At 32.4% G+C, this 26,747-nt stretch overlaps 3 protein-coding genes across 3 annotated transcripts; 2 read left to right on the forward strand and 1 right to left on the reverse strand.

Moving 5' to 3' along the window:
* Positions 1–1,368: 1,368 nt before the first annotated feature.
* On the forward strand, positions 1,369–4,471 carry LOC124831326 (keratin-associated protein (DUF1218)). Its single transcript, XM_047305283.2, has 4 exons — positions 1,369–1,571; positions 1,663–1,759; positions 3,077–3,297; positions 3,946–4,471. The coding sequence occupies exons 2-4, from the start codon at positions 1,670–1,672 to the stop codon at positions 4,250–4,252; spliced, it is 618 nt and encodes a 205-aa protein (XP_047161239.1). The 5' UTR covers positions 1,369–1,571; positions 1,663–1,669; the 3' UTR covers positions 4,253–4,471.
* Positions 4,472–8,327: 3,856 nt separating this feature from the next.
* LOC124831319 (transcription factor) lies at positions 8,328–11,418 on the forward strand. The gene is made up of 4 exons (XM_047305272.2): positions 8,328–8,493; positions 10,494–10,566; positions 10,649–10,704; positions 11,089–11,418. The coding sequence occupies exons 1-4, from the start codon at positions 8,447–8,449 to the stop codon at positions 11,201–11,203; spliced, it is 291 nt and encodes a 96-aa protein (XP_047161228.1). The 5' UTR covers positions 8,328–8,446; the 3' UTR covers positions 11,204–11,418.
* A 3,483-nt stretch (positions 11,419–14,901) lies between these two features.
* LOC124831310 (mraW methylase family protein) lies at positions 14,902–18,901 on the reverse strand. Its single transcript, XM_047305260.2, has 5 exons — positions 18,418–18,901; positions 17,560–17,784; positions 16,587–16,655; positions 15,686–15,878; positions 14,902–15,452 (listed from the first exon to the last, which is right to left on the reverse strand). Exons 1-5 carry the CDS (start codon positions 18,766–18,768, stop codon positions 15,040–15,042), a joined length of 1,251 nt encoding a protein of 416 aa, XP_047161216.1. The 5' UTR covers positions 18,769–18,901; the 3' UTR covers positions 14,902–15,039.
* Between the last annotated feature and the right edge of the window lie 7,846 nt (positions 18,902–26,747).

The following is a 26,747-nucleotide window of genomic DNA, read 5'->3' on the forward strand; positions in this document are numbered from 1 at the left end:
TATGTATAGTGTTATGTAAATTTGTGTTTATTTTTTTATAATAATAAAAAATAATAAAATAATAATCATAAAATAATTGTTATTTTATTATAGATAATTGTTTTAATTTAAAAAATGGTTAAACTAAAAAAACGATAAAATAAAAAAAATAGAATTCTTATTTTTATTATAATTATAAAATGAGTATAAATAAATCTTATATTTTCATTGCAAATGGATCTTAACTATTTTGTAATTTTTTTATTATAGATAGTTATTTTAATTTTAAAAAATAGTTAAATTAAAAATAATGATAAGAAAAACAACAATTAAAAGTGTCAGTTAAAGGACAAAATAGTAAAAAGATTAATTTAATTTAAAAAACTATTATATAAAAGATAAAATAGAAAACAAATTAATATTATGATATTATTGTATTTTATTATTTTTATAATGTTTTTGGCTTGATTTTTGTATCGTATCTCTGGTATTTTATCTGTCAACTCACTTGATCATTGTTTTTGAAGAAGTATGACTACTTAAGATTGGAGACCTGGACGTGAATAAGATTTTATGGTACAGACTTAGGAATTGAGTCAAATAATATTTAAATATCTTTTTCTTTTTTTCGTTTTTTCAAAGTGTCTTTGAAATACAAAATTATAATAAAATTTTACATTTTAAAATGGATAATATATCATATGTATGCCCGATGGATTCTAATGATGATATTGGAGAGACTTGGAAACATTACTCAACGAATAATAATATAAGTATTTGTTAAAATTATATTTTGTTAATATTTTAGTATAATTTTTTCGACAAATATTTTAGTTGACTTTGAAGATTATAGGCTATGTTAAATATGTTTTTTTTTTTTTATTTTCAAAAAGATTGAAATTAATCTCTTTTTAAAATTTTGGATTAAACGTTATAAATATGTTAAATGTTACAGTGAGACTTGTTTAAAGACTAATTCCAATTTTAATTTAAAGAGACAAAAAGAAATAAATTTAATCCTTGATATAGATAGTATAGATATAAAAGATATGAAGTAAATATATATATGAAAAGAATATTTTTATATAATATTATAGACAGTATAGATATAAAAGATAATTATTTTTTAATTATATTTTTATTTGTTATTATCATAGCATAAAATCAAGAATTATAGATTAGAGTACATTTCCCATGTGTAGTATAAATATATAATTAATAATTTCCTAAAATAAACTAGGATAAAATTAAAGCAAAAAGATTCACAACATTAAATAATTTCTACATTAAGTTATATTTGTTTTAGTGAAAAACAAAAAGAGAGTAAAACAATACATGATTCCTAATCAAGAACAGCTGTAATAAGTTGCTATCCTTCTTGTTGTTGATAGAATTGAAAGAGAAATGAAGAAAGAGAAGATGAATTTGCCCAAAATTGTGATCCAAATTCCAAATATTCCAAGGCTAGTTGACTTCTGTTTGTAACTGAAAGTTGACTCTGTGTAGATCTTCCCCATTTATACGTGTTTTCTCACAAACAAACCCCGAAAACCAGAGGGAATCGGTTCGACTCTTTGAAGATTTGCAAAAAGGTACGTCCTTTTGAATACTCTTTCTTCAATTGTTTATCATAGATTCATCTGTCTGTGTTTCCCTGAATTATTTTGAATTGGGTTCTCGCAGGGTCACGATGGCTGCCAGCATGAAACAGATGTCTCTGATCGTGTCTTTTTTGGGCGTGGTATCCTTCGTTTTGGGAGTTCTTGCTGAAAACAAGAAGGTAGCAATTCAAGCATTTTGAATCTTAAATGGGAATGATACATTGAGAATATATTTAAGCATACAAAGATGACTTCATGGTTCCTATTATTATAATATAATTGGTCAAATGATTGTTTTGGTCGTTGAAGTATTATTTTTTTAGTGTGATTCTGGAGACCTTCAATACCTTAATATTGCAGAAAATTGCTCTGGTCCTAATTGCGGGTTGGGGCACTCATAAAACCTTCAATTTTCGTCCATAATTACAATTCCAAAAAGCTTCTCCAATTTGATGTAGGGGAATTGTTAAGATAAAGTTCAGATTTAATTGTTTAGTTGCTTAGTTGCATTTGGTGTTGATCTGCAGGCAGAATTGCAGTTTCACCCTTAGTATTTATGTTTCATTCCAACAATCTGAGAAACATAGATTTGCTTTGAAGGTCATCATGTATTACTAGGATAAAACTTCAAGTTTGATGGGAGAATAACACTCGAAGTGCATGTAGAATTGTGTCAGTGTACTGAGTATTTTTTTATTTTATTTTTCAAAGAAAGTGGAAAACGAATCCGAAAATATCTTTGATTAAGAATTTTGAAAGATTTTATTTGAAAACCTTTTCGTAGAAAAGGTCAAAATTTGTAAATGAATGATGTTTTTAATTTTTTATTTCAATTCATTGTGTGTTATTAGAATGAACAATGGGGTCTGACCAGTTTATATTGGTTTCCATCGCTGACCTCAGAACCGTTGGCAATGGCTTCGGATAAAAGTTGAAGATGAAAAAAGTAGTCAAAGTCAAGCAAGTTCTCCAAACCTTAGCAAATTGAAAATGAAAACTATTTTCAGATAACAAAAACGAGAATTAGAGATAGAAAATATGTTTACAAACCAAACAACTCCTAAATTTCTTTGCAAATGGTTACCACCTAGTGCTAAAACTATTGATGTTCAGGGTTAATAATATAATACACTCATTACAAACATTAATTAAATAAAGAAAAAATTGACAAGATTTGAAATCTGTGAAACATGTTTTAGAAAGGGTCTAAACATACTTTTGGAACTGAGCACACCATTGTGGAGATTCTTTTTCATTATTAAGAATCATTATATATTTTTGGCTTCTCAAGTGCATTTCATATAAGAGGTAATCAAATGGATTTATAACACATGATTTACATCTATGAGCGTATTGTATCCCTTGTGTGAGCCGTGATTGTTCTTTGCAGGATAAATGTGATTTCTTTCTGAAGCTTTCTGTTGATTCAGTTGCTATTTTCTTCTGTATTGACCAGTGATACTGATTCCAGTGATACTTTTGTTAATTCATTACAGCCTGCTGCTGGAATACCTGTGACTGGTTTGAATGGTGCCTCTGTCACCTGCAAGTACCCGGCGGATCGAACTGTTGTATTGGGGTATCTTTCTGTAGCATTTCTTGTTGCATCCACTGTGGTGGGGTATCTGTCCTTGTTTTACCCTTACAAAGGAAAGTCAATTCCACAAGGGGTTCTGTTTAAACACACCACTTTCACCGTGTTCTTCAACATTTCTTTGTAAGTACTGTTTCCTGATCTTTGTTTATCAATTCTCAAGATTAAATCTTCAGGTGTTAAATTATAATGCATGATATAAATAATTCCTTTATTAATGATTGTACTAGGAGCTCATTCTTGGGGTGTTGTTTGAGATTACATTTCTGAATCTTATTCTTCACTGTGAAAGGGAGTAGCTATTTTATCATGCTTATTTTGTGTGCCATAGATTTTTCAGCCTATTTTCATTACTTTGTGATTCATTCAATGTAACATCTGAAATACTTATTTTACATTTTAAAAACGATCTTCCATTTGGTCCATTGACAAAACACTCGTGTGTTGGTCCAACAAGAATACACCTATGTTATCGACATGCTAAATGTAGAATGGTAATGGATGAACTAAGAATATTGAACCACCCTTGTAAAATCTTTGCAAAAGATTGTTTTGTTGGTCATAGTGACATTAGCTGCATTGCACTTGATATTGGGAATACCATGCATTCTATGAACAAATCATAACAGAAAACATTGGAGCCTACAAATATGTGATTTTGAATTTTGTTTAATGTTACTGTAAAAGGAGATAACTATGACTTTCTAATGTATATTCTGTCCTCATCTTTTCATAAATGACTTTCTTATAAGGAATGGTGTGTCTACCTAGGTTCACTGCTGGATTAGCTGCAGCTTTGCTCTTATGGCCAACAATCACAGAACAACTTCACCTTACACACAATGTACACCATGATGTGAACTATGAATGCCCTACAGCCAAAACTGGTCTGCTTGGAGGTGGTGCCTTTCTGTCCCTTGATTCATCTCTCCTGTGGTTGATTGCCCTTATGTTAGCAGGCAATGCTCGTGAAGATTTCTTTGAAGAAGAAAGCAACGGTGTTGAGAAGGGTGAATATGGCACAGCCTCCTCTGATAATTATTATGATGCTGATTCAGGATTGAAGGAGAGTTCCTGAACTGCACTGCTAAGAGTAGAAATAAATGTTGCACTGCTACTTCTGTAGTTTCCTTTAAATATATCATTCTGAACCATTCACATGAAATATTGAATGTAAATACTTTAAATGTTTGTTCTACGTCAAAAGTTTGTAGTGATTAAGCACTACTGCAGAAACACATAGTTGTTTGTAATTTGGATTCCTTTTTTATAAATCTATCTTCTTTTAGTCCTTGAATTTCCCAGTTTTATATCAGAGCTACCTTGTTATAGATGGATCTTTTTTCTTCCTTTTGAAATGTTTATTGTCTTTAAAGCAAATGGTCTTATCTCTGATATAACAAAATAATAATTTATTTGTTGCGAAATGTATTGAAGTTGTACTATAATAATACCGCAGAGAACTTTGTAAATACATATAAAACTGGTTCATTGAGATTATTTGATCTCGTAAAGTATAAGATGTGATGGAGCAGATCCCTTTCATACAACAAATCCCCATTTGTGGCTAATCTAATAACTTTTACTTTTTTTTTACTAAAATTGATCAGACTAGATTAGGCCAAAATTGTATAGTTTGTGTCATCAAACACTTTGAATAACATAATTAAAGTCAATCACCATAGATCTAGATATTATCATAAATGTTAGTTTTAGGTTGTTAAAATCTTATGTGTAAAGAGCCACTATAACTTTTCTCATTGTAAATTTTATGTACTCCAGTCTAATGTACAGTAGGATTACATCTCGCAATATCATCTGATGTGATGATGTGATGGTTGTTATATGTTATCTTCAACAACTTATTTGAAAACAAAAAAATTCTTAGCCTAATACATATTTAATAACATGCAATCCTAACAATACATTATTTCTTATCGGCAATCCTAACAATACATTATTATTTTTTATCGGCAATCCTAACAATATATGAGTAATCAGCATCAGAATTGAGAAAAATTCAATAGTAAATAATACAATCATTAAATTTATTTTTTTAACTATACATATAATCGGTTTAACAACAATATAAAGAATCATTATATCATTTAATATTTGAAACTGTTTTAAATTTATGAATAACATTAAAAGATATATATTAAATATAATTAAAAAAAATAATATTTTATAAATATTAAAAAATTATTTTAAAAGAAAATAAAAGTTCAACTAATAATTATAAATTGTTTACTATTATTAAAAATGTTTAAAAGTACAGTTAACAATAATAATAAATAATAATTAAGTTGTGTGGATCTTATTTAATTTCACGAAAACATTTTATACAATAGAGTATTAGATGTGATGAGATGTTCTAAATAATGAGTCTCGCTTATTTTAATATTAAAAGTTCAAATATATAAATATAATTTCAATTAACGAATTTTATTATCTAGAAGAATACTATTTTTCTCTTTCTAAGCCTTTTGACTCATAATTCATCTATTTGAAGAGCAGAAAGTGCATAAGTAATTACTAAGGCAAAGTCTTCAAGTTTATCCGGTAAGTTCTTTCAAAAGAGCTAGTTCATGCTATTTTTTCTAGTTTATGCGTCCTCCCATGCACGTGTATATTGTTTTGCCGCATGTGTCACATGAGTCTTCTATAAGACTTTTTGTTGATTAATGATTCTAATGTCATACCTTGATTATGTTTATGTGGTTTGTAGAGCTGATAGAATTCATTAAGTGGTTGGAGTATTTATAGGTTCGATATACCAATTTGAACTTCTAGCATGTAAGGGAAGTTAAAAACCAATATTCTTAAGTTCTAGTATGATTTGATTTGTGTGTGCAGGTTTGATGATTTGTGATTGATTTAAAATAGTGTTTTATTTGTGAAATTTTGTTTTGAGATTTAAGGAAGTATGTTGTTTGACACATTTGAGTTAGTATAGAATTAATAGTATATTATAGGAGTTTTTCTGCTAAGACTATTGGTTGAAAGTACCTTGTGTTTGTGTATTTGAAATGGATGAAATATAATCTTGGTTAGTTGAAATAGTACTGAAATTTGTTGGTTCAAAATGATTAAGTGTTGATTTAATGGATTGGTTTGATGTTGGGTTGATAAACCAATGTCTGTAGTCATTTGTCTCTTGAACACTAAAACACATATTTGGATCAATCCTTGAGTTAGGAGTACTAAATTCGTCATTGAGTTGGTACATGGTTCATGAGATCACAACTTGGTGAAGTGCAGATTTTTGGTAAGGTGTTGAGCACCGATTTCACCGTTGAGCGAACCAAAATGTGAATGGTATAGTGTTGAAGGGTGATAGAGCACCATTGAGCGAGTGACCACTATAGGTCTGGAGCTAATTTTTGTCTTCTAACACTAAGCGCTAGAGTTGAACGCTCTCTTTTGCGAGAGCTTTTGCGTTGAGTGTCAATCTGAGCGCCAATGTCCAATTTTGTGATTTTTTATCTTTGTTTATTTGAATTGGTTTTCCATGGTTGCTATTCATTTTCATTATAAATTGTGATGTTTTTATGAATTATGTTATAACTCTATTTGTGAAAGGAAATTTCAAGGAGAAATTTCTGGTAAGGGATTTAAGTAGTGGATGTATTGATATAGGGATTCCATACTGGGAGTTATCCTAACACTCTAATAACCATCCAATATCAAGTAAAAAAGAGTGTGATATGTGGTGAAAGGAGCAAGAGATCCTAGTTTAAGGGTTTTACCTTGGTTTAAGATGGTTGACGAACTAACCTTGTGTGTATAGCTTAGGTGAGTGAGATATTCCATCACTGCATGTGCATAACTCACTAGAGTCTGATGTTAATACATCTATCCAGATGGTCAAGTCTAGAGTTAATGTTTGTATGCTTATGATTTGTTTGATTTACTTGTGTTTAATTGTCATTTTATAACTCATATGTATGTTTCTTTGGTAAAATTAGTTTATTCTTTTATCTTTGTTTGTGTGTTTACTTGTTTCTTTATTTGTTATGATCACCTTAATGGTATGAGCAGATAATAAAATGTATGTTGAGTAGATACTAGGTGGTAACAGTAAAGTAAAATTCTAGTTTCTTTATTTATATATATATATATGTATATGCTCTTTTGAAAAACTCTAATTTTGTACAAGTATATATCATTGTAATATCAGGATATTATATATATATATATATATATATATATATATATATATATATATATATATATATATATTGGTGTTATGATTATCTTTAAATAAAATAATAACATCTTATATACCTTCTTTTAAATTAACTATTATATTTTATTGAATATTTGATGCTTCCTATGATCAACAATTATGTATTTAAATGTAAACTTCGTTTTATTTTATCGAAAAATTAATAATTGTCTCCCTAAATTAATTATACATGATATAATCCTTAAGATATATTTTTAATCTAATTATTATATTTATATTATTATTTTTCTATCACCTAAATATTAAAAACTTCATAATTATTATTAATTTAAATTGTACTTACACTTTTAAGGTTAATAATTAATTTTAGTGATTTAAATATATTAGAATATCACTTAAAATTTAATTTAACTATGAATACGAATTTTAGAATTACATTTATTACTAACAAATTTAATAGTCTATATAAATTATTAAAGTAATCATTTTTTAATAGGTAATATAAATTACTTAATAATATTAGATAATGTTTAAGTAAATATTAATTATTATTATTAATTATATTTAACACATTTTTAATAAACTAAAATATTTAAATCAATATTTATAATAATTAATTATAGTTTTAATTTTGTTTTTATAATTTTAAAATATTTATAAAATATTATAGTTAATTATATCTAATATTTACATATTTTTAATATCATCCATAAATTTAAAACATTTTGAAGTATTAAAAATAGTTTTATAATTTTTTACATGTTCTTTTATATTATGAAAAATATATTATATATAATTCTTATCAATATTTTCATATTATTGTATTATAAATAATTTATTAATTGAATATATTTTCAAAGGGTTAGTTAGGTAATTATATTTTTATTTGGGATTATTTTAGGAAAAAATATATAATGTTTTTAGCAACTATTTTTTATTTGGGTTTATTTTAGGAAACGTTTCCCTCCTTTGTAAAGAAACCCTATTTCATTGTTCCCTCCATCACTCACATACCTTGACTTGCACCACTCTGTTTCAGGTTCCTCTGCCGTCAGAGCCACTCCTCGCTTTGAAGGTTCGCACATGGCTTCCACCACACCACATGACCAACCGCAATGGGAATTCTCCTGGTTTCTCTCTATCTAAACTTTTTCTACCAATTTTTTAATTATCCACCATTATTTCTTCATGTTCCTTCTCTTCTTCAACTTTTCTTCATGTGTGTTGAGAATTCGGAGCTGAATTTTGTTTCTTATTGATCATATTTGTTAAAGTTTTGAATTTGGTTTCTTATCGATGATATTTAGAATAATCCCTCTTCAATTTAGGAAATACAAGAGCTATATAGGAGAAGGACTTATAAGAGAAGACAAAAATTGAGAAGAAATTAAGTTAAAAGTAGTTTTTGAAGAAGTTAAAAACTGACTTTTAAATAGTTGATACGAGAGATCTTCAACAATATAGCTTATGTAAAAGTTAGTTTTAGATTATAAAAGTATTTTTTTTTCTTTCTTATTTTCATCTCTTAAGGACCGTACTTACTTCTTAGAAAACCTTTTTTTTAATGCTTTGACGCTATGCCATTGCAAACATATGGCTAAAAAGCTTGATCTGAGCAAGTGAAAGGATAACTTAGTTTATATGTATACCTCTATTTCTGCCGGCAGGATATTTAGACGCTATAGTAATAAAATAGAGTTTTGGATTGAAATTATAGAATTGTGTTTGCAATGTTTATCTTCTTAGGTGACAAGTTCATTGAGAGGATGTGAAATTACAAACTTTGATGTATCACATGTTGGCAATGGTTCCCAGACAGACGTTATATTGCTGCCCAAATATAATATATTTCCTGCATAAAAGAAATTTAGTATAGATGATGTGTATGGATTAACTGTTATATTGAGTTTTATTGCATGTTTTTGCTTGAGGACATATATTGATTAATAGGAATTATATTATTGATTTAGTAAGAAAATAAAAGTTGGAGAGGACCTAGGAGAAGATTGTAGTAACAGGGAACTATGTAGGAAAAACACTTGAAATTCCTCTTGCATTCTAACTGTAAAAGTATGAGTGCATGATGAAACCAAGTTATGTGGATAGGTTTTTAGAGGAGAAATTTATGGCTGATTCATAACATTAGGAAAATAGAATATTTGAAAATTGGAAAGCCTTCCTGCCCCGCAAAACTTTAAATGCTCAACTAACATATTGACAAAGATGTAATTCATTGTTGACAAAAGGTTTGTTAATATTAGACTTCAATTTTTTGAGTTTTTGTGCAGTCATGCCTGGACATTTTAGATTATAATATAATAATTGAATTCTTTTTGAATTGTTCAGGTGATTGGCATTTCGTAGTTTCTATTTTCGTAGCTGTTGCATTTAACTTCATTGTGTATCCTCCTAGTTCTTGGGCTACTAATGAAATTATATTTAGGACTGTGGAAATGACCAGGAACAAGTACTAGTGAGTTTTATTCAATTTCAGAAGGGCACTGACCCGAAATTCTAACATAAGGCAACCAGAGCACTGGGCTTATGAGAGAAAACTACTGTCACCAAATTGATTTTAGTCAATCAGGCCTGTGAGGCACTCATCCGTATATATTACCTTCCGAACCAATCTGTCTAGTCAGTATAAGAAGTTTCCCTTACTTATATTTCCTTTGCTTGCCTTTTGGAGTGAATTACCCAAACCATAAAGCTTCCTTATGCTTTGCACTGCCTGAATCAAATAGTTGGTCCAAGTCCTGTTTAGGCCAGAACTTAGTAAGCCAGATAGAATCAAAATCTCAAGTTTATGATCTAATAAGTTAAGTATTTATGGTAAAATGTTCTGTTTTTAAGAATCATCTGGTCTAGTGAATATATGTACATTAATTGTGTGTAAATTTCTCGAACTTAGTAAGCCAAATGCAATCAAAATCTCAAGTTTATGAACTAACCAGTTAAATATTTATGGTAAAATATGTTGTTTTTAAGAATCACTTGATCTAGTGAATCTATGCACATTAATTGTGTGTAAATTTCTTGAACATAAAAGATTCACTGCCACGAGAAAAACTTGCTTTGAAAATTCTGAGGTTTCCCTTGTGTACTGAAATACTGACAAACGTGTCATTAGTGACATGGAACTGGATTTTGGATCTGAAGAGCACGCTTCCATTGTGTATGCTGCCTTGGCAGTTGACAAAGAGGTAATTGTGTGGAGACATGATCTATCCAATGTTTTACCAATTATTTTCAACTAATTTTTATATAATTATGCGCCTTTTGCAGTTGCAACCTGATAAAGTAAAACGAGGCATGACAGTGTCAGATGGAAAGTTGTCCGTGTGAGTATCCTCTTCAGTATCAATAGTTGAATGTTTTTTTAAATGAGTTTATGATCAGTTTAGTAGAGCTTCATTTGCTGGTTAAAGGCAATTATTATGTTATTAAGAGTAAATTAGATATAAAATACGTAGTTTTGGTAACTCAGGTGATGTTTATATTGCAATTAGTTTTTGTGCATGAAATGTTAGCTGTAGATACCTATCTATCTGCATCATGTTTGGGTTAATTGCTATTTTCTCACGAAGACATTTTGACATAAATACAATTTTAAAATATCATCAGCAATATGTTAATCGTTAATGTTGGTCTCTTTTTTCCTAAAAGGATTCATTTACTACTTTCATTAGTTAATTTAGCTTAAAGGGCATGCTGAAATTGTTCAGGCACTTTGAGGCAACAGAAGCCAGATTTCTGCGGGCATCATTTAGTGCTTTTGTAGATGTTCTGACGCTAGCTACAAAAACTATTGAACAATTTGGCCAAGAAATGAAGTTGTGACATCTCATTATCTATTGAATGTTTGGTTGTTGAAGTGTACTATATAACTTCTACCGTCTAAATGTAACTTTATTTGTTTCTTTCACGTTGGCAAAGTGTTCACATTCAGTTTTGAATTTTTGTAGATGATATTTAATGGGTTTAGTAGATAATATGCTCAGTAACTCCAGTAACGTACTTCTATTTACTTTCAATGGATGATAGTTGGTGGCGCAGATGAAAATTGTTCCCTGAAATTTAGAAATCTGCTGCTATAGTGCATACAGAATCATGGATTGCCAGAGGTCTCATAATGTGTAGATTGACTTATTTATAGGATGTAATGTTCATATACCAGTCTAAAACACTTTTGCGTAGTACTTTAATAACAATTAACTCTTGGTATGATTTCTAATATAAATAAATCACTCTTGGTGCTACTTTCATTTCCTAGATATTATTGTAAAAGTCAACAAACTTATTACAGTAGTTTGTCATTTTGTACTATTATTAATGCACATAATTTATTTCAATCTTAATGCTAAATTTAATGATGTTAAGAAATATTTTCATTTCAGTTTCAATTATTTTACATACTGTTGTAATGAATCGGTTTGTTTTCTTATTTTTTTAATAAATAGACAGGTTTGTGTTTATTTTAAAGATAATTAGTTTTCTATTTCTCTAAATGAAACTTTGGTTGGTTTTTAAATGTGAATTTTCCAGGAGTTAATTATGTTAAAAATACTTATAATGATGGTTAACAAATCGGTGGGTGGACTCACAAACTTTCTTGTATTAGTTTTCTCATTGTTGGCAATTGATTGGTTGCCGCTTCTTCTTTACATGACACAACCGCCATCACGTTTTTGATCCTCAACAATTTCTCTTCTCTCATTGCATCGTTGTATGTTGTGTACATACCCACCCTTCATTTTGTTCTTTTCTTCCTCACATTATATATATATATATATATATATATATATATATATATATATATATATATATATATATATATATATATATATTTTTTTTTTCTTGTTTTAATATTTTATTATAATTTCGTCTTCTCATTTTTTTTATTTTTTAAATTGAATATATTTTAGTCTTTAAATTTTTATGTAAAATTATTAAAATTCGTTTTTGTTTAAAACTGTTCATATTTTTGTTTTTAAATTTTAAAAATAAATAAATATAATTTTTTTAACTTACTTACGATAAATTTATTTAACATTTTTCATGATATTTTATATTCTCTTAGTTCTTCTTTGCATTATTAATCTAATTTTAGAAACTGATAATAGAAAGACAAAAGAAAGGTAGTATATATATGGATGGAAAGATTGGTCAAAGATGTTCCAGAATTTTTTATTTTTTGAAATTTATGGACTTCATCATACTTGAGGACCTTTTCATGTGGAAAAAAAAAATTATACGAAAACTGTGGTTACTAGTGGTACAAATTTGGAGATGGAACTTCACATTTAAAAGATTTGTCATTTGAGTTTTCAGATTGTAGTTCCTTTGGATAAATGTGGTTGAGGTTAATTTGATGATAATTCAAGTTTCTCAAAGTTATTTGTGGTTTTTTATTTTTTTTATTCGGTTTGAATGATTTTTTTTCCGAAGTAGTACGAATCTCAATAAAATTTTCTCAAATAACATTATTCACAATATTTACCTAATTAGCATTGTTTTATGGAATTATATTATTCACAATATTTATCTAAATAACATTGCTTTATTATTCATAAATCACTAAAAAAGTTAAAATTATGAAAAAAGTATTTTTAAAATTACTATTTTTGATAAATTTAAATTTGATATAAACTATTAAATAATTAATATTAATTGTATAATTAATATGTCCTTTATTATTAATAAATTTATTTATCTCTTTTGTAGGTATTATTGATTTATTTTCTCTAATTTGAATTTATAATATTTCCTTTCAAGTTAATTACTAATATTTATAATATTCATCTTAAATTTAAATTTAAATTATTTGGAAACAAAATTTCTGGTACATTTAAAAAATACATATATACACACATTTCAATTTTTATTATTAAATAATTTTATCATTGTATAAAATTTAAAATATTAATTTTAAAACATGAATTTGTCTCAAATACACATGGTGATGGCTGACATGTATAATAGCCCGATCACATATTTTGAGAGTCCGACAATCGACATTTTAGAATCTCGACAGGCTAGGTTGAGCTCAATCAAGAAAAGATAGACATTAAAGGGATGATTTGTGGTGTTCCTACAGGGAAGGTAGGTTGCATATAAGGTGAAAGAGAGAGAAAAGCATAAAGCATAAAGCAATTATACGATCATGGTACCTATTGCAATTCTACAAACTATCTCTTTTTACTGAGATTGGTATATAAGAAAATTTAATATTTGATTTTTAATGTAATGATAATAATGAACTAGTTTGAAAAACATTGGAGACTTGAAATACTCACTAATTAAATTTCATTAAAGATGACATTACAAATCATTTATATCCAAAAGTAGTTACTTCCATATTGATGTGATGATGAATCTAGAAGAACCCACACAAAAGCAAACACAATATTCTATAAAGGAAACCCTTATGCTTTGTTTGAATTGAAAAATGGATTTAAGAGTGTGGAAAAGAAGAGAAAGAGAATAGAGAGTGTGATTGTTTGAGAATTAAAATAAATAATAGATTTGAATGAAAAGTTTGTAATAGATGTGATTGAAAAATATATATTTTTTTAATTAGACTCAAGCTTCGAAGATTTATTCTAATTTTAACTTAAAATTAAAATATTAAAAATATATTTAATTATTAACGAACGAGTTGTTCTTGATATTTTATTTCAAGTGGAAAATGAGAAAGAAAAATTAATTGTATTTTTCTTTTTTCTAAATATTTAGTAGAGTTAATTCTTTAATTCCTCGTATTTTGTAGAAAATAGTTTTCCGATTTTTGTTATCAATGGATTTGAAGTTATAATCACCCCACTTCAACTTTGAAAGTTTTTCGTAAATTACTTTAAAATTAGAACATTTAACAATTTATCTTTTATTTTTTTTCATTCTTTCTATCCATTATTAACCTCAAACATGTTATAACTCTTCCTATCAAACCAAACACTTCATGGACTTTAAAGTAAACTCATAAAATTTTGTGGACAGATTCTTCTAACACTTACATAAATTTCTTCTTACACTTTGAATTTTTTTATTCATTCCAGATTATATAATCGTTGGAATATAAATTTTGTAGTATGAAATATACAATCCAAAAAATATATTTTATTTTATATTTTAAAATTTATAATTTAACATTTTGTATTTCCAAATACAAATTAAGAATACAAAAATTAAATTCCAAAATTATATAATCTAAAATATACTTGTATTTCAAATTATATAATTTAAAAAATATTTTTATTTTATATTCTAAAATTACAATATGAAATATAAAAAATTATATGCCAGATTATATATTTCCTAATATAAAAATTTATTAAGGTGGCCCACTTTGTGCTACAATTACAATTAAGACTTCATTTGTATATATATAGATATATAAGGATCATAATTTTTTAATAGGTGGATGAATTGCTAAAATCCAAATCTTCAGATTGCAATTTGCTAGATTTCACAAGTAAAACAGGTATCAGGTAATTTGCAACCGTATGAGCAAGTCGCTTTTGACAACTTTTCTCTTAATGTAAAGTGTAAAAATAGAACCATTTTCTTTTCTTTCTAAAGATGAATATGCAGGACACCCAGGTTAAAGATAAGCTATCCTATGAATACAAATAGTTTTAAGGGCTCTACACCAGACAACAGTTTGTCATATTTTATATTCAGTGCTTCTGAATAACTCTGAGCTTTGCACTTCTGCTTCTGCGGTTCAATTTTTCTTCTTCTCCTGATGGTGTGATTGGTCTTTTTGTGAGAATTGTTCCATTTGACCCATGTATTACTTGCTTTATCCATGCTTCTTTTTCTTTGATTTCATCACTAGTCTTCCTCAAATCACTGTTCAGGTTCTCCCTTTCTTCCACATCTAAGCTCCCTTTGACTATATTAAGAAATGTCTGTTTCACAATTCTGTCTTCAAGACTGTGAAAAGATATGACAGCAAGTCTACCCTTGGGTGCAAGGCAATCAAAACAAGAATAGAGGGAATCCTCAAGTGTCTTCAGTTCATCATTAACAGCAATTCTCAGAGCTTGAAAAACCCGGGTTGCTGTCTTTATCCAACCTTGTCTTCCACCTATTACAGTATAATTGAAGTTTGAATATGGATAATTAATTACAGTTCACAGCTTCTAATGAAATAAAAGTTAAGAGTGAAAAATAATTTCATAATTCTCTTTGAAAGTTAGCATACATGAAGATCAGGAATGGTATTATAGAGAAGATCAGGAATGACATGCACGACAAGTAATGCTTATAAGTCAAAGAGGACACAGAACTGCAAAAACAGAAGCCCGGAGAAGGAACTACCTTTCATTGGAGGAGTCACACGCTTGATAAGATCTAGCAAATCAGAGGTAGAGTGAAATCCACCATGTAATCGGGCATTGACAATTTTCTTTTGCAGGGTTCGCCAATTGCTTTCTTCTCCATATTCTCTTAGGATACGGCCCACTTCAGAATCTGGCCAGGAATTTAATATGTCCTCTGCTTTAAGACTTGCCTGTCATAGGCCTGTGCATCAGTTCAATAGCAAAGAAAAAGTATGTATTACTCATCAGCAAACGGTCAACTGGGCATAATTACACGAGAAACTTGTTTGCCTTGATTACCAAAAACAACAAAAAGTATTATAGTGTGGCAAAAGAGGAAATAGGCACATTTGTCAACAAGAAGGATTAAAGAAAGCCATCAAACGGGTTTCCAGCATTGCTTACACAGATAACTTGGTACTGCGGATCATATATCTAAACTTCTAGAGAAGGTACTTTAGATATAAATTTTACTCCTTTAAAGAAAGAGGCACACTTTAGAGAGAGAAGTGTAGATTTACAATAGTTGATTAAAACAAAACATAATGAATTTTAACAACTCCATGATTTCGTGCATATGTATGCAGCGGAACTTTGTTACAATCGCTGGCATTGATTGAAATATCACTTGGCTTATAACTCCATACTTGTAACAGCATCCCTTTCTTTAGAGAAGCCAAACCGTTTAGACATAGCAACTTGGATTAAACCATCTTAACTAAGCGAAGAGACTACAAAGAAAATGGCCCGACAACATTAAACAACATATATTTGATGCCATCCCGGCAATTTTGAACCTTGCAATTATTATGTCAGCAACAACATTACATGTAATGCAATAAAAAAATAAACAGCTGCCACCATATCTACTTATCCCATTCTTCAAAGATAAACTATACCTGAGGATCCATCCGCATATCAAGGGGTCCATCACTGAGCACACTGAATCCTCTCGCAGGATTGTCTACCTAAACCAAAATACATAAGAAAAATCAACGCTAGTGCATTTGGAATAGCTTATTTAAATCTTCTTTGGAATGATGACATAAGCATTCCTGCAAGTGCTTTAGGAGAGTTTATAAAAACAGTTTATATTTTCGTAAGTTAACTTTAGCCTATTTCATCAAAATCTCCTGGATAACTTCAAAACAATTAAACCTTATTTCCTCTTTGCTCAAAAATATAAAAATAAAAAATCATAAAATGATAAGCATTTATTCTATAAAAGCTTAATTAAGTTGTTTATCCAAATGCACCCCGAAGTCTGAGATCCAAAATACTCAAGCACTTATCCAAGTACTGTCTTAGCAATTGCAATAGCGGCAAATTGTAATTTCAACAAGTGAGCTTCAATTTGAAACCACAATAGATGAAACACAAGAGTGCAGATAAATTAATGAAGGGTATGATGATCCTCTTTGGATAAACTTCTCAACAGACACTGTAGAAAATATATTAATTAAGCTTCTTCTATAACTAAAAATTAGCGTATACGTAAGTTACAATAACTTTTTTGGAGAAACTAAGGGTATGTTTTGGATAAACTTATCCACAAACACTTACAATGAAATAAATTTCTCATGTGTTAATAAAAGTAGTTTATGCATAACCTAAAACAAAGTTTTTAAAGATAATTTTAGCTTATAGAAAAACTTATTTCATCTTTCATTCCCATTTTCTTCTTCTGTAAGTGTTTTTTGGAAAAGTTTATCCAAACACATCCTAAATAAGAGAACTTATATGAATTAACTTATACATAAATGATTTTAATTTATAGGAGAAATTGTATTTCATTTTAACTTCTCGTTGTTTGACGTGCATATCAACAAGTACATCAAATATGTCCTATGCATATTTGGTTGTAGAACAAACCTGCATAGATGACATTCCCAAGTCCATTAAGATGCCATCAACACCCATGTGTAAGTCTGAGAATTCTCTAAGCACAGACTTCACATCTCTAAAATTCCTCAAAACGGTAAAAGCTTTGACATCACCACTTAAAACGGCATCAAGGCGTGGCTGGGCAATGTCGTGTGCAACAGAATCCACATCCATCCCCACGAAAAACTTCATCTCAGGATGACCCTTGATCACCTGTTTCATTTCATTTTATTCCATTTCTCAGCCCTTCAACAACACCCGTAAACAAAATTCCACAAATTTAAAAAAGGTGAAACATTTAAGTTATTCCCTACGAATTATTAGTTCACTCACTAAAACAATCCTCAATTTACTAAAAACTTACTACAGATATCCCTACACATTTATATTTGTAAAACTATTACTGATTTGGTTCTTCCCACCATTACCCAAATACATTAATTTGAAGGAACCCTTAATAGATCATTAATTTGAGTGTGCATACTTAACATGGTTTCTGTCCAAGTGACACATTTCTAATTTGATCCTTGTAATATAGGAGCAAAATTAAGAATTCCCTACAGTTGTACGGGTCAAATTAAGAATTCTACTACATGTATAGTTATTAGTGACCAAACTAAAAATTGCTTTACATGCACAAGAACATAAACAAATTGAGAAGTCTCACCGATCTTTGGATAACTTCTTCTAGAAACACTTTAACAGAAGAAAATCAGAAAAACAAAAGAAACAGGTTTCTTCATGAACTAAAATCAGTTTATTTACAAGTTAAAAATCTGATTTTGGCGAAATTGATAAGAGGGGATCTCTATAAATTAACAAATAAAGAAGAATAAAAATACTAACAGCGGTGGAGTGACCGGCAGCGCCAAGGGTGCAATCGACGAAGGAGGTTAAGGAAGCGGCGGAGAAGACGTCCATGACTTCACCCAGCATGACCGGAATGTGCGAAAACTTGGTGTCGGTGTCGGAGTGGTTAACGTTGCAATGTTGAATTATAGCGTCTGGGTTGAAGTGTTTGTCGGAGCGCGTTCTGCGCTTTTCTTTGGCCAACCCTGCTTTTGCGTTCTGCGTCTTGTGCTTTGAGGTGGTGGCGGTTGAACGAGAAAGCAGAAAGGCATTGGTGCGGTAGATGAGTTTAGGTTTGAGGGAGAGTGAAAGGAAGAGTGAGGATGATACCTTACAAAGCATCGCCATTTTTGTGATTTTGGGAACACCACAAGGATCCCACCATTCACTCTTTCTCTTCACTCATTCCAGAACTTCCTTGCTTGCTTCAGACCTAAACTCCGCTTTGTGCCAAACGCTGTCTTATCGTCTTAAAAGGTTGTAACTAAAATAATAATATATATTCCAAACTTATATTAATTTTTAAAGACTTATATAGGATAATGATAATTTAATCTCGTATTTTACACAAATTTTTTACATCATCCACGTGTCGTTATGGGATTGGTTCATGTGTAAAATAATTTAAAAAATAAAAATGATATGAAAATGCAAGGACAGCAGGGGATTCATTTTGCTAGCTTTCACCGAACCGTCACCGTTCACCAAAGCTGTGTCCGTCGTTTCGAGACACCAACCCCTTTTCGCCATTCCATCGTTTCACCGTTCCGCTGTACATAAGTGTTTCTAGCTAAAAATATTGAGTTTTATGTCCACACACCGTTAATTTGAAGAACCTTGATCTATTATGAAATAAACATACACCCAAACTCACAAAATCAACTTTAAAAACAAAAAATAATCCTACACCAGCTCTTAGGACCATAGTTCAAATAACTAGGGACTTCTGATGTAAGTTTTGCATACAGAAGTAGACTTACTTGTACATAAGTGTTTCCAACTTAAAATATTTAGTTTCATGTCCACACACCATTAAGTTGAAGAACCTTGGTCTATCATGAAATAAACATACACCCAAACTCACAAAATAATCTTTAAAAACTAAAAATAATTCTGCCTCAGCTCTTGAGACCATAGTTCAAATAACTGGAGACTTGTGTTATAAGTTTTGCACACGAAGGTAGATTGACTTGTACATAAGTGTTTCCAACTTAAAATATTTACTTTCATGTCCACACACCATTAATTTGAAGAACCTTGGTCTATCATGAAATAAACATACACCCAAACTCACAAAATCAACTTTAAAAACATAAAATAATACTGCAGCAGCTCTTGGGACCATAGTTCAAATAAGTGGGGACTTGTGTTGTAAGTTTTGCATACAGAGGTAGACTGACTTCTACATAAGTGTTTCCAGCTTAAAATATTGAGTTTCATGTCCGCACAACATTAATTTGAAGAACTATCATGAAATAGACATAAACCCAAACACACAAAATCAACTTTAAAAACAAAAAATAATCCTACACCAACTCTTGGAACCATAGTTCAAATAAGTAGGGACTTGTGTTGTAAGTTTTGCACACAGAGGTAGACTTACTTGTACATAAGTGTTTCCAACTTAAAATATTGAGTTTCATGTCCACACACCATTAATTTGAAAAACCTTGGTTTATCATGAAATAAACATACACCCAAACTCACAAAATCAACTTGAAAAACAAAAAATAATCTTGCACCAACTCTTGGGACCATAGTTTAAATAATTGGAGACTTGTGTTGTAACTTTTGCACACAGAGGTACACTGACTTGTACAGAAGTGTTTCCAACTTCAAAAATTCATTGTGATGTCCATAAAAACTTAATTTCAACAAGGTTATTCTATCATGAACAAAAACATAGGCTCTATGTGAGAACCTGATAAAATTAACACACTTAAATCCATTCTCTGATCACTGTTTTAAATTACCTGCCACGTCAAAATTCCACTAAATCCTCTCTACATGCACTGAATGCCATATGTCAATTTGGAAGCTTCTAAAATCAGTATTGGAAACCAGGTGGCAGTGAATAACTGCTCAACCGTTTGACGAGGGAGAGAAAGTGATTTCTCTGAAAAACACTTCTCTTCATTCCATGCAATCACCTTCTTCCTCTCCAATTTCTGATCTTCCATATTCTCTGCATTTCTCTGCACTCTTTCATCTCCTCTCTGAAGTAACTCACCATAATCTACTCCAATCCCATTTCAGAACCAGTAGAAAAGTTCCCTGCACCGTGAGTATCAAGTTGATCCGAACAGAATTGAGAACTGAACTGGTAAGTTCTCATTCTGCATAATTGTTCATTTAGTTTATGCGAACCAAAATTCTGGTTGCATGCAGAATTAGAAATCTGATCTGTGATGATTTTGGTGTATTAGATTTAGTGGAAGTGGTTGAGTGATTTACTGGATAGAAAGCCGTGAGTGCTAGAGTGAAATTTTAAGCAATTTGGAGAATACTGCAGTAACAGGTAAGGGAAGCTTTAGTAATTTCATTTAATATATGTTTGATCTGTATGACAGTAATGAATAATGTTGAATGTCTGAAATGTATGAAATACGTGATGTGTAATTATGTGTGAAAAGAACTTGTTGTACTGGTTGCATATGAAAGATGAATACTGTGGAAGTGTGCTGGTTGTCTGAAATGTATGCCATAGATGAATTTTGAGTGTGTGCATGAATCAGCAGAGTTGAACTGGATGTATATCAGAAATGTTGTTTGAAATTATGCAGAAAATGAAATGTATGGACTGTATTATGATTTGAATTCTGGATGATTTGGAATGATACGTTTGAATTGGGAAATTCTGTAAGGTATGAAATAATGTTGGAAATAAAATTCTAAGTTTATGAATCACATGAAAATCTGTGAAGTTATCGAGTTGAAAAATCTGGAAATTTCATCTTCTCTGATTGATCATGTGCGCTCGTTATCGAACGGTCTTATACCGTTCGGTTTCCCTGGAACATCACTTAAAATGAGGATCCTTTCATTTGGAAAGGACTCTGATTTAGAACGAGCGTTATTGGTGTTAAGAGTTAGGCGTGAGCGTTCGGCTTAGCCTAGCGTGTCCAACCATTGAAAAATAGTTAAGTATAGTTGGGACGCTCGGTTTTGTTTACCAGCGTTCGTCATAAGGGGCGCTTAGTATTTTACTGAGCGTTCGTCCAAAGTAACTCTCGATCTTAGATTGAGCGTTCGTCCTAGTTAGCGTTCGGTCTGATAACGGACGTTCGTTCAAGTGCACGTGCGTTCAAATGCGCGTTCGTTCAAAGTACACGTTCGTTCTACTTGGTGCTCGATCATTGATCTGGCGTTCGTTCTGAGCAGCGTTCGGTTTTGTAATTGAACGCTCGTCTTTCATGGCTTCGTGAGCGAACGTATCTGGCGTTCGTCCAAATTATTAATTAACGTTCGGTCTTAGACTGGCAGTGTTGTTTTCTGAATTCAATTATATTTGGTTGTTTATCTAAATAATTCTTACTGGTTTAATTCTTTGGATTCTGCCTGGAGTCTTTATACTTAAAATTTTTCTAAGTATTATCCATAAATTCTAAGATCAAGCTTTTTAAAGTATTAAGTGTCATCAAGTATCAAGGGATAAATGGCTCGTTTCTATCGTTCAGAAACGTGGATGTATGAGTACTGCAATATGTTCCTTCCTATCTATTGAGTGATGGTTGTTCCTTAAAAGTAAGAGAGTGAATACAGAATGAAAATTTGATTAAGAGAAATTGTGAATATGTGCGAATTATGGATTGAATGGATTTATTGGAATGGATTGTGAAAGAGCGTTCCAAGGAGGAACGTCTCCATGATGTGAATATGAGAAGTAGTGTAGTATGACCATGGATAAGCTACTGATGGCTGTTCATCCTGATATTCCGTGATTGCTCATCCTCATGTAGAGGAGAGTAGTTCATGCGTGGGAATGGCAGGAGGCCCTAGTCCTTATAGTACTTGGGCTGATAAGGGTTAACCTCGGGTGGCAGCTGTTGAGGGTATCCCAGTTACTACATCACCCGGGTGCAAAGAACGCCTGTAGATACATGGATCATACAGTCCGGACAGTCTATAATTATGAGAATTTGAATGAGTTCCTTTATGCGTGGATTTATGTTTAATGTTGTATGAACTGTATGATTGATTTTATTATGTTAAATCATGTTGATTGTATTGAATTAAATTACCTAAGCTTACCCTTGCAATTTTCCTTGTGTTGTCTACTGTTTCTGTATGTCCGTCTTGTCAATGCAATGATCATCCGTTGTGGATGTGAGCAGACGGTGAGGCTCCCCTTGAATCTATGCTGGAAGAAGAAAATTTGGAGGATGCCAACCTTGTGGAAGTTGAAGTTAAAGCTGAGCAGTAGAGGCTCGTTCTATAGCAGCTTTTAGAATTTTGGGTGCTGTATTTTGATATTCTGTATGTAGTTTTACAGCACTGTTTATACAGTATTAGCAATAGTTAGTCTTCCTGTATAGCATTTTGGGACGTTGACTGTATAGTGTTGCAGAACGTTGGTCCAGTAACTGGTTCTGTTTTTTTTTATTTCTGAGTACTGTTATGTGCTGTATGTTCAGTTTTAGATTTCTGAACAGCTTCTGTAAATTACTGTACGTGCTGTTTTATTTTGGAACAGCTGTTATTTATATTAAGACTGTATTGTGTTTACTGTAAATGTGATTAGTTCTGATTAATGGTAATTATCATTTATTGGGATGTTACATTTATTGGTATCAGAGCAGTTTTGTTCTTTTAAGGACATATAGGGTATGAGTGCACTGTGCTTTTCGTTGTGTGCTTGATATGTGTTTGATGAGTTAGTAATTTTTAACTCTTGAACATAGCTAACGTACGTTTTCTCTGATCCAGAAAACGAATGGCTCCTAGACTTCCTCCCCCACCTCAGCCGAACGAATCTGATGCAACAGTTAGTGCCCGTGTGTTGGAGGCAGTCATAGACAGGCTTCAACAACAGAACGCAACTTTGGTGGAGCAGAACGCTGCCTTGATGAGGCAAAACCAGGAAGCAATGCAAAGTATGGAGGCTTCTCGTGTTCATTCAGAAGCAACGCAGAGACAACTAATGGATATTTTGGCAGCTGGCCGAGGCACACCAGGAGCCTCTTCTTCTAACGCTGCACCTCATGCAGAATGGAGTTTAGAGAGTTTATTGCAGCACCATCCAGCCAAATTCAATGGCAAAGGGCTTCCGGATGAAGCTGATCAATGGTTGAGGGATATGGAGCGTATCTATGATGCCAAAAGATGTCCAAATGAAAATCGTTTGGCATTTACAGAGTACTTATTGACTGGTGAAGCTAGTCATTGGTGGGCGAGCATGAAGGCCATCCTAACAGATGCGCAGAATCCAATTTCCTGGGAGGTTTTTAGAACCAAATTTTATGAAGAGTATTTTCCTGATAGTGTGCGGTTTGCTAAGGAAGTGGAGTTCCTTCAACTGGTGCAAGGTGGTATGTCCGTCTCGGAATACACCAACAAATTTAAGCATCTGGTCCGTTTTAACACCATGGCTACAAACGAAGAATGGCAGTGCAGGAAGTTTGAGAATGGACTTAGAAGTGATTTGAAAGTGTTGATATCCTGCCTGTGCATTCGGTCTTTCCCTGCCATGGTTGAAAGAGCAAAGGTACTGGAGAAGAACGTTGCTGAGGCTGAACAACTGAAGAAGCAGCAGATGAATAGGGGGCAGGTGGTATCCAGAAACACAACGAACGTAAGAAGGTCCCCATACGTTCGTCCAACTCAATCATCAGGTGGATCACAAGCCTTGGTCACTGTTGGCCAAACTGGGCAGCAGAGGAGTCTGACGTGTTATCAGTGTGGAGGACCGCATTTGAGATGGGCGTGTCCTCAACTTGCTGGAGGGAAACATTGCAACAAATGTGGGAGGAACGGACACTCGGATCAGGAGTGTAATATGGGAGGCCGTGCAGTGATGAGACCTCCAAATGCTGGAAGAACTCAACAGGGAAGAGGTGGACGTGCACAAGCAACAGGAAGGGTGTATGCCATTACTGGTGCTGAAGCTGCTCGTTCAGGTACACTAATCACCAGTACTTGCTTACTGTTTGGGAAGCCGTGTGATGTGTTGTATGATTCGGGGGCAACTCATTCCTTCATCTCGAAGGCGTGTGTTGAGAAGCTGGGATTAGTGGAGAGCGAATTACAGTTTGATCTGGTGGTGTCAACCCCAGCAGCTGGTGGGATTAAGACATCTACAGTTTGTGTGAGATGTCCTATAGAAGTTGAGGGACGTAAATATAAAGTTAATCTCATTTGCCTACCCCTTCAAGACTTAGAAATAATTTTGGGGATGGATTGGTTGAATGTCAATCGGATCCTCATTGATTGTGGGAAGAAGGAGTTGATCTTCCCAAATGAAGAAGAAGAAGAACTGTCTATTACTCTTGGACAGTTTAAGGAGGACATTATGGAGGGAGCAAGCTGCTTTCTGATTATGACGTATGGAGATGATGAGATAGAGCGTTCATCCACTATTGATAACAGTGGAGGACGAACTGTAATAGATGAATTTTCGGATGTTTTTCCGGATGAAGTCCCTGGTCTACCTCCCATCCGTGAGGTAGAATTCACCATTGAGTTGGTAACTACTGCTGCACCCATCTCGGTTCAACCTTACAGAATGGCACCAGCTGAGTTGGTAGAGCTTAAGAAGCAAATTGAAGATTTAATGGATAAGAAGTTCATCAGGCCGAGTGCTTCTCCTTGGGGAGCGCCTGTATTGTTGGTAAAGAAGAAGGATGGCAGCTCACGGCTATGCATTGACTATAGACAACTCAATAAGCTGACCATCAAGAACAAGTATCCTCTTCCAAGGATTGATGACCTGCTGGACCAGTTGCATGGTGCGTGTGTATTTTCTAAGATTGATCTACGTTCGGGCTATCATCAAATCAGAGTTAAAGAGGAGGACATTCAGAAGACTGCATTTCGGTCACGCTATGGCCATTATGAGTATGTGGTGATGCCCTTTGGAGTGACAAACGCACCTGCAATCTTCATGGATTACATGAACAGAATTTTTAGACCGTACCTGGATAAATTTGTTGTGGTGTTTATTGATGATATCCTCATTTATTCCAAGAGCTTTGAAGAGCATGAAGACCATTTGAGGACTGTCTTGAGTGTATTGAGGGAGAAAGAACTGTATGCCAAGCGTTCAAAGTGTGAATTCTGGATGAAGGAGATCCAATTTTTGGGACACGTTGTGTCTGCTGGTGGTATTGCAGTGGATCCAGCCAAGGTGAAGGCAGTGCTGGATTGGGAGAGTCCACGTTCTGTAACAGAAGTTAGGAGCTTTGTGGGGCTTGCGGGCTACTATAGGCGATTTATTGAGGGATTTTCTAAGATAGTAGCCCCTCTAACTTACCTCACCAGGAAGGACCAGCCGTTTGCTTGGACTGATAGATGTGAGGAGAGCTTTCAGGAATTGAAGAAGAAATTAACAAGCGCTCCTGTGTTGGTCATTCCAGACACGGCCAAACCTTTTGAGGTATATTGTGATGCATCGTATCAAGGTTTGGGCTGTGTACTGATGCAGGAACGAAGGGCAGTGGCATACGCTTCTAGGCAGTTAAAAATTCATGAGAAGAATTACCCCACACACGACTTGGAGCTGGCAGCAGTCGTGTTTGCTTTAAAAATCTGGAGGCATTATCTGTATGGTGCAACGTTTCAAGTATTTAGTGATCACAAGAGTCTCAAGTACCTCTTTGATCAAAAGGAGTTGAATATGAGGCAAAGGAGGTGGCTTGAATTCTTGAAGGATTACGAATTTGAATTACTGTATCATCCTGGAAAAGCAAACGTGGTGGCTGATGCATTGAGTAGGAAAGCAGTAAGGGTTTCGGCAATGATGATAAAGGAGTGGAATTTGGTGGAGAGTTTTAGAGATCTAAGATTGCAGTTTGATGTAGGAACGGACGTTATCAGATGCTGTAATCTTAGAATTTCCAGTGATGTGTTTGACAGAATTTGGATGAAGCAACGTGAAGATGAAGAATTGGTGAAAATCTTTAACGTGCTCGGTAAAGATCAGGCTAAGGGATTCAATGCTGGAACGGATGGCATGTTACGTTACATGGGTAGAACGTGCATTCCAAACGATGGAGAGTTGAAAAGAATTATATTGGAGGAGGGACATCGCAGCCGTCTTAGCATGCATCCTGGCATGACTAAGATGTATCAAGACCTTCGTTTATCCTTCTGGTGGCCGGGTATGAAGAGTG

Source organism: Vigna umbellata, chromosome 1 (genome assembly GCF_029865625.1).
Source record: "Vigna umbellata cultivar VRB3 chromosome 1, Vumbellata_1.0, whole genome shotgun sequence".
Taxonomy (NCBI): domain Eukaryota; kingdom Viridiplantae; phylum Streptophyta; class Magnoliopsida; order Fabales; family Fabaceae; genus Vigna; species Vigna umbellata.